The 9,182-nt window shown below is 44.5% G+C and overlaps 1 protein-coding gene across 2 annotated transcripts; it reads right to left on the reverse strand.

Annotated features, from left to right (window-relative positions):
• Positions 1-1,625: 1,625 nt before the first annotated feature.
• gpr132b (G protein-coupled receptor 132b) lies at positions 1,626-6,714 on the reverse strand. 2 transcript variants are annotated; one of them, XM_042503500.2, is made up of 2 exons: positions 6,391-6,714; positions 1,626-3,671 (listed from the first exon to the last, which is right to left on the reverse strand). In XM_042503500.2, exons 1-2 carry the CDS (start codon positions 6,402-6,404, stop codon positions 2,231-2,233), a joined length of 1,455 nt encoding a protein of 484 aa, XP_042359434.2. In that variant the 5' UTR covers positions 6,405-6,714; the 3' UTR covers positions 1,626-2,230. The 2 variants fall into 2 exon arrangements, with proteins under 2 accessions (XP_042359434.2, XP_042359435.2); XM_042503501.2 differs by having other exon boundaries at positions 1,626-3,588; positions 6,391-6,713.
• Between the last annotated feature and the right edge of the window lie 2,468 nt (positions 6,715-9,182).

Consider the following 9,182-nt stretch of genomic DNA (forward strand, 5'->3'; position numbering starts at 1 on the left):
TCATCATCATCATTATTATTATTATTATTATTATTATTATTATTATTATTATTATTATCATCATCATCATTATTATTATTATTATTATTATTATTATTTAGTCTTGACTGCAGTTTTATGGGTTTGTTTCTGATCGAAAAGGAACTGATGAATCCTCAGAGATGTCTCATAGATTGACTAACTTCCTGTTTCTACATCTTCCTGTCAGTGTTCACATTTACTCACCCACACACACGGACACACTCACACACAACCACGCACACACTCAGGTGCACACACACCCACACCCACACACACCCACACACACACTGACACACTCACATTCACACACACACAAAAGGTCCCTGCAGTGTCACTTCTTGTCTGTGGTAACATCTTGACACTCTTCACACATCCTCACACGTCGCCATGGAAACGGTTTGTCGGAGACATTTCAGTCTGATTTTTTTTTTTTGGTTTGAAACATCTGCAACAAACTGCGGTGCGGCTGAGTGAGTCTACGTGACGATGCTCCTGATGATGTCACTATGATGTAATTAATGTGGGAGGGATTTCAGGGAAAGAAGAAGAGGTGATGAGGTCAGCGGTGGTGTAGAAGAAATTAACCCCGTCAGATCTGAGAACAAAGAGCCAGCCGGTGTCCAGATTTATCTTAACAATCAGAGTTACAGAAACTCTTCATCAGTCGACGATAAACCGTCAGAAAACACAAACACGGCCGAGATCATCTTTCCCCCCACAGTCTGTCCTTAACCCTTTAATGCTAATAATAATAATAATAATAATAATAATAATAGCTTATAGCTCATAGCGCCTTTCATGGATGCATTGTGACATAAGACATGGATGAACTAACTAAAAGGGTGGTTGTTTAGGGAATATTGTATGCTTTGGTGAGTAGTTGGTGCTTGAGGAATTTTTTAAACGTGTCCAGAGATGGAGCGTTTCGGATATCAGCGGGCAGAGTGACCAGAGGGTGGATTCACATCTGCTTCCTTCTGTTCAGACGCTTTTCACGAGCATTTAAACTGAAAACTGGGTGAATTTCTCTCAAAAACACAGAAAAAACAGAATGAGAAAAGTTGATAAGAAAGTGATCTGAAAATTGAAGAAAGAGGGTCGGAGGTGATGAAGAGCGTCGGAGATGACGTACAGGGTCTGAGATGATGTGGAGGTTTGGGGATGATGTAGAGGGTCGGAGATGACATAGAGGTTTGGAGATGATGTCGAGGTGATGGAGGTTGTCTTGGTGATGTGGTTGAGGAAGAAGAGGGCGGAGTCAAAGATTAGTGGGCGGGGCTGTGAGGCAGTCTGGGCTGACTCATCAACCTCCAGATGTAAACAGCTTCTCTAATTATCTAATTACATTCACACACACATTCAGTGTGTGTGAATGTGAAGCCACAGCCACATGGTGACATGTAGAGAAGGGGACCAAACACAGAACCCTGGGGGACACCCCAGAGGACACCCCAGAGGACACCCCAGAGGACACCACAGAGGACACCCCAGAGGACACCCCAGAGGACACCACAGAGGACACCCCAGAGGACACCACAGAGGACACCACAGAGGACACACCAGAGGACACCACAGGCGTCACTGGAGATTCAAGAGATTCAAGATTTAAGATTCAAGATGAACTTTTATTTTCCCACAAAGTAAAAAATTCGTACGGGGCTCTTCACCAATGCTGCAGCCATAAAAAAGACAACATTTAATTCCAGACACAATAACGAGGCAGTGCCACCGGAGGGAAAGCATTTGGTCACACACACACTATGGGGGACGCGAGTCGACCATCGAAGGACAGATGTTTAGAAAAAACAGTCTGAGCTCCTGGAGTCTGATTACATTTTATTTACAGACAGGAAGTGAACTTTAACACGAAAGTAGAAAAACAAGAAACAGTCTTTTATTCTTTACTTAATCTGAAACTCAGTTTATAAACTTCATTGATCCGTCTCATCCTGATTGGTCCAGATCAACCTGATCTCCTCCAGACATGTTCAGGTCCACCGATCTTCATACAAGATACCGCTAGAGTCTAACAGGGTCCATCAAACTCCATCAGAAACAATCAGAGTCCATCAGAGTACATCAGAGACCACCAAGGTCCATCAAAATCCATCAGAGATCATCGAAGTCCATCAGAGACCATCAAAGTTAATCAGAAATCATCAAAGTCCATCAGAGACCATCAGAAACCAGGAAGTCCAGCTGATGTTGGTCAACTCCCTGGTGGTTTTTCTCCATGTGGTCTCTCGGCCTCAGTCAGAATGTTCAGCTCTGAGGAGTTCCTTGTGGGCGGGGTCTGTGAGGAGCAAATGGTGGGCGGGGTTTGTGGAGAGTCCCTGTTGAGCGGGGTCTGTGAGGAGCAAATGGTAGTCGGGGTCTGTGAAGAGTCCCTGGTGGGTGGAGTCTGTGAAGAGTCCCTGGTGGGTGGAGTCTGTGAAGAGTCCCTGGTGGGTGGAGTCTGTGAAGAGTCCCTGGTGGGTGGAGTCTGTGAAGAGTCCCTGGTGGGTGGAGTCTGTGAAGAGTCCCTGGTGGGTGGAGTCTGTGAAGAGTCCCTGGTGGGTGGAGTCTTGTTGTGGCTGCTGCTGGATGGAGGTCTGAGGTGCGGCCGGCGGCAGAGCTGCGCGAGGCCTCGTCTTAGCTCTTTGCGGATGTTGTCGCTGGACAGGACGTAGAGGATGGGGTTGACGGCGCTGTTGACGGTGGACAGGCCGAGCGAGATGGTGTATGGTGTGTACATGGTCCGCTCGAACAGACAGGTGCCGTCCTCCAGCTGGGGGAAGTGGTAGATGACAGCGCGGACCAGCAGGATGGCGTGATACGGGGCGAAACAGACCAGGAACAGCACCACCACAGCCACCGCCAACCAGCGGACGCGCTCCTTCTGCTCCCGCCGCAGCCCGGTGCTGCGCCGCACGTTGGCCAGGATGCCGCGGTTGGTCGCCACCAGCACCAGCAGCGGAATCAGGAAGCCGACCACGAAGCGGGCGTAGTTGAAGCCTGTCACCGTGGCGCTGCTCTGACTCGGCTCGAAGCAGTGGCGGCGGCCCTCGGCGACGTCGCCCTCCCTCATAGTGAAGACGGGAATGTGACCAACAGCGACCACCAGCACGATGGTGAGGGCGACAAAGACGGCGAGGCGCTGGCGGCGGAGGCCGCGGGATTCAATGCTGTAGACGACGGCGACGTAGCGGTCGCAGGAGATGCAGCAGAGCAGGAAGATGCTAATGTACATGTTGTTGAAGAAGACGTAGCCCGTCAGCTTGCACGCCGCTGAACTCCACGGCCACAAGTGACCGCTGCCGACGTAGTGCGCCCACAGCGGCAGCGTGCCGAGGTAGGTGAGGTCACACAGCGACAGGCTCCACAGGTACACGCCCAGCACGTTCTTCCTGCTCACCTGCAGCCAGGTGAGGTAGACAGTCAGCAAGTTGGCGGGCAGCCCCACTGCCAGCACGCCGCTGTACAGCAGCACCAGCGGCAGCCGGCCCTCCTCGTACGGAGGCTCGCATGGCCTAAAACCCGTGCCATTGGTCAGAGGAAGCGTCTCGGTCACCGGCGTCTCGTGCATATCTGCGGGGAGAGATGACCAATCAGAGGTGAGAGGCAAACGCCACATCATCGTCTGGACGACCATCGCCATCATGAGACCTGACCTGAAATTAAAGATCGTCAGTCTGCATCATCAGAGGACTTCCTGTCGCAGACGAGAAAATAAAGGCGCATCGTGACCTGCGGCCCTGGTGAGTCACTGAATACATTTATTCAAATACTGCACTAAAGTACACATCTAAGGTATTTTTACTTTACCGGAGTATTTTCTTTTCATGTCGTTTTTCCTTTAAATAATTTTGAGTTTTGAGGGTGTGTAATTTTTTAAAATTCATTTCAAACTTTGTTGTTGTTTTTTTTAAAAATCTTTTTATTTTGGGGGGTTGTTTTTTGGTACTGTTTATTATGCTTTTTAAAAGTATATTTTCTTGTATATAACTACCTCTGACTGAAGTGACATTTTTTAAAGCAGGACTTACATGTAACATTGTATATTTTACAGTATAGTATTAGTATTTTTACTGCAGGTAAGGATCTGAATACTTCGTTTGCTACAGATGATCTGATGGAAATTCATCATCAGCGTTTCAGTTTCCTGTCTGACAGCCGACAGGAAAACCCCGCCACAATAACGTTTGTGCTTCTGAGTGAGAAGTCATGTCTCCGGTTTCAGTCTCATATTTGATCTTCACAGTCTGAGATTTTGGAAATTCCTCATTTTCAGCAGAAATTATACAACATGAGCCCGATCAGACAAAACAGAGAACAAAAGTAACAAAAAAATTAAACAAAACCAAATATGACAAAAACAAATAAAGAGGCAGCAACGACAAAAAGCAGACAAAAAACAAAACAAAATGAAAAAAGAGAAACAAGATAAAAACAGACAACATTTTTTTAACAATTAAAAATACAAAAAATTAAATAAGTAAAAACAAACAGGACAAAAAGCAACAAACTAAATAAATAAATAAATAAATAAACAGACAAAAAACAGACAAACAAAAATCTAAATACAAAAACAAACAAAAAAAACAAATGAAAAAATAATATAAAAACCAGACAACAAAAACAAAACAACAACCTCAAAAAACAAAATAACAATTAAGAAGACAAAAAACTGACAACGAGAAAACAAACAAAAAAGACAATGAAAAAAATGACAACTGCAGCAACTAAAAACCAACCAAACACACAAAAAAATAAATGAAAATTAAGACGACAAAAAACAAAACAAAACAAAACAAAAACAAAAACAAACAAAGAAACAAAAACAAAAATCAAATACAATTTAAGATGACACAAACCCAACAGGTATCAAGTAGAAAACCCTATTAGATCAGGAGGTCAGAGTCAGCAACTATACACTTTATTTCTATCTATATCTATATCTATATCTATACCTAATCTTAATCTATATATCTATAACTATATTTATATTTGTGTGTTGTCAGGTTATATATATCAAATATATAACTGATCTCCCATCATGCTCTCTGATGTTCTTTGTTTGCTGGAAACAGCAGCTGTGCTCTAATTGGCTCGTTACACTCTGACCTCTGATTGGCTCGTTACACTCTGACCTCTGATTGGCTCGTTACACTCTGACCTCTGATTGGCTCGTTACTCTCTGACCTCTGATTGGCTCGTTACTCTCTGACCTCTGATTGGCTCGTTACTCTCTGACCTCTGATTGGCTCGTTACCTCACTGTTCCTCTGCTCCAGTGATGATCAATAATTAAATTTGAACAAAAACAAACGAGTGATGATGTCATCATGTGAGCGACAGCAGCATCCAATCAGCTGCTCGGACTGTGTGAGGTGGGCGGGGCTGAGATGAATTATTGATTATTGACCTCTTTTTTACTGACATGAATTAAATATTGATGACCTCAGAAAAAAACAAACATTAATCTGAACTGAATATTTTATTGAAGCAATATTGCTGTTCTGCAATTTAAACACGTGAATATTATAATTGATCTTCTTCACAGGACGATTATTGATCTGACAGGTTATGTTTGTCTAAAGGAACAAATATTATATAAAACACTTTAAGAACTAAGAAAAGACAGGAAATGAACTGATAGAACAGCTGCTACAGATATTATTATTATGACTATTATTATTATTATCATCATCATCATTTTTATTAATATTAACATTATTATCTTTATTAAAATAGATTAAATTCCAATTATCACAGTAAAATGTATCTATTCTCTGGATATATTAAATATTATAGAAATTATTTTTTATTAATAGCTCCTGATTGTGTTTCTGTGTTTTACTGCTCTTTGTCTTAAAAACAATTAATGGTTAATAACTGATCATAAATACTGATCAGACAATCTATAACATTTATTATAACATACAGCATATTGTTTCATATTGCACTGCTGTCTGTCTTTGTTATTGTTATCCTTATTATTATTATTATACTGTTATATTATACTGCTAAACTCAATGTTGGAGGATCTGATTTATTGATAATTAATAATGGCCGTTGATGAGACTCTGCAGGTCAAACTGATGAAAATACAAATATGGCAGAAATATTCTCAGAGCATCAGATCAATGAGTGAACACGAGTGGAGCTGTTATTGATATTAATATAATCTCCTCTGATCGTCCTCTGACGGCGGAGTATTAATACACTAATATCGATATTTTAACTCCTGTGTGCGAGTCTGTGTTACAGTAACATTATTACAGTAATATTATTTTTAAAATTTAAAACTCAACTAACTTTGAGTTAAATCAGCTGTTTGTTTGACACCGATCGTCATTTCAGGATTATTCGAGTTAAATTAAAAACTCACCGGCTCTCGTGCATCCTCCGCGTGTGTCCTCGTGCGGTCTGACGGGTCTGACTGAAGCGAGGCGGCGTCCTGCTGCGGGTCACGTGACCGCATCATTTATTCATCCTCCATCTTTAATTCATCATTTCATCTTCATCGTTTCATCATCTTCATTTATTCATCCCAACAAAGCAACAGGAAGCGGCTTTTATTGTGAAAAAACAAAAACAAAAAACAAACAAACAAAACAATAGTCAATCACTGAGTGACGTCACTGACAAACATTTAGAAAAGTTCAAAGAAGCTGCCGCCATCTGGAGGCCTCCTTTGTTACTGCAGCACCTCCCCTTCACCCTCTTCCTCTTCTCCTCCTCTCCTTCACCTCCTCCTCCTCTCCTCTTCTCCTTCACCTCCTTCACCTCCTCCTCTTCTCCTCCTCTCCTCCACCTCCTCCTCTTCTCCTCCTCCCCTTCACCCTCTTCCTCTTCTCCTCCTCTCCTTCACCTCCTCCTCCTCTCCTCTTCTCCTTCACCTCCTTCACCTCCTCCTCTTCTCCTCCTCTCCTCCACCTCCTCCTCTTCTCCTCCTCTCCTTCACCTCCTCCTCTCCTATCCTCTCCTCTCCTCTTTTTCTTTTGGTCCTGGGGGTTGCAGCTATATTGTGTTTCTGTACGCAGTGTATTGTATGTGCGTCGTCTTGTGTGTGTGTGTGTGTGTGTGTGTGTTGTGTTTATGTACACACTGCGTTGTGTAGTACGCTCTGACATTTTTTTACAAACTGTACATTAAAATGTTTTTGTGACATTTACCTTAAATACCGTCATAAAAATACATACATACATGTTACACATGTTACATACATGTTATATACGTGTGTATACATGTTACATACATGTTATATACGTGTGTATACATGTTACATACATGTTATATACGTGTGTATACATGTTACATACATGTTATATACGTGTGTATACATGTTACATACATGTTATATACATGTGTGCAGACCAGGCCGGCTGCTCATTGGCTCCCTTAGTCTTCAGTGTTCTCAAAAGGAAGTCCATATATATACTGTGTGTGTATATACACACACACACACACACACAGATGACGATCTCAGAGGATAGCTGCAGGTGACTTCTGTCACTTCTGTCACCTGCAGCTATGAGGGGATTATTATTATTATTGTGACCAAGTTCAACCTTCAGAGCAATAAAATCAAATAATTTGGAAAGTGAGAGAACTTGAAACAGCAGCTGTGGATGTGGATTTGTCACAGACAGCCTCCTTCACCTCCTCCTCTTCTCCTCCTCTCCTTCACCTCCTCCGCCCTCCCGGTCACTGCGCCTGCGCCGCTGACGCGATCAGGTTCAGACTGAGATATTAAAACATCACGCGGTCCGTTTTTATTTTTTATTATTTTTGTAATAAGCTTCTGACACGTAAATGCATCAGACACAGGCCTTTTCTGTATTTAGAGTGAGATCTAACGGGTTAACGGCGACATTTGAAATATCTGAAGTGATGGGGATCACAACTGGTTTTACTGGAATTAAATGATTTTGAATCCGGCAGGTACTGAGGAAATGAAACACAGAAGGCGGTTTGATGCGTGGTTCTGACTGATGCGTGGTTCTGACTGATGCGTGGTTCTGACTGATGCGTGGTTCTGACTGATGCGTGGTTCTGACTGATGCGTGGTTCTGACTGATGCGTGGTTCTGTGCGGGGTGACCGTGTTTGTTTGGGCAGCAGGGGGAGCTGTTGGTCCTGACAGCAGGTGAGAGGCTCCGGGAGGATGAAGAAGTGCAGTTAGTGTCAGGTGTGTAGCGCGAGACTGATGAGGACACTGTCTGCTGAAGGTGCCGGGGACGGACGCCGGGGACGGACGCCGGGGACGGACGCCGGGGACGGACGCCGGGGACGGACGCCGGGGACGGACGCCGGGGACGGAAAAGTTGTGTGAAACGCTCGCAGGACCGGAAGTGAAGGTGGACGTTCCACATGTTTTAGCGCGTTGAACAGACGGTTAAAATCCTCTTTTCAGACTTCAGACTGCTGCTCTGTGACGTTGTGGATATTATGGGATCTGTAGGATGACTCAGCAACTTTTAGCACCCGGTATGCAACGAGTTACGGCACTTTTTTTGAGCGTTTGTAAGGATGGAGTCACCTGCAGTCACAGGGTGAGGAGGACTTCGCGGTCCGGGGAGCCACATGTCGGCTTTGACAGAGCCCCGGAGCCGGGGGGACCGGCGCACGCAGCGGCAGCGCAGAGGAGTGTTTTCTGTCAGCGAGGGTCAGTCCTGTTCATCCAGGATGCTGAATCGGTTGGTGGTCTGGATTTCACAGGGTGGAGACCTCCCCCTGATAGTCCTACATACGATGGACCAGGACTCCTGGTTGAGAGTGGAGCCGTGGATTTTCAGGTTTGGTGTGAAGGCAGACTCAGACATCGTCTTGGGTTTCACTTCCTGCTGCTGCCAGAGGTCTTCAGCGTGGGCCTGGTCAGTCTGGTGGGCCTGGTCAGTCTGGTGGGCCTGGTCAGTTTGGTGAGTCTGGTCAGTTTGGTGAGCCAGGATAGTGGAGTCCAGATCAGCCTCGGTGGGAGCAGCGCCAACTTTAACAAGAGCAATCAAGTTCTTCAAGTTCATCTCGTCTTTATCCTCTTCTTCACCTCATTTCTCCTCTTCTTATTTTTCACCTCTCCTTCATTACATTTCCTCCTTCTCCTCATTTCGTCCTTCTCTCGTCCTCCTCCTCTCCTTCTCCTTTCTTCATCCCGTCACTCCTTCTCGAGCACAAGACTCGA

Source organism: Plectropomus leopardus, chromosome 16 (assembly GCF_026936395.1).
Source record: "Plectropomus leopardus strain MGB_pleo_1.0 chromosome 16, ASM2693639v1, whole genome shotgun sequence".
Classification (NCBI taxonomy): domain Eukaryota; kingdom Metazoa; phylum Chordata; class Actinopteri; order Perciformes; family Serranidae; genus Plectropomus; species Plectropomus leopardus.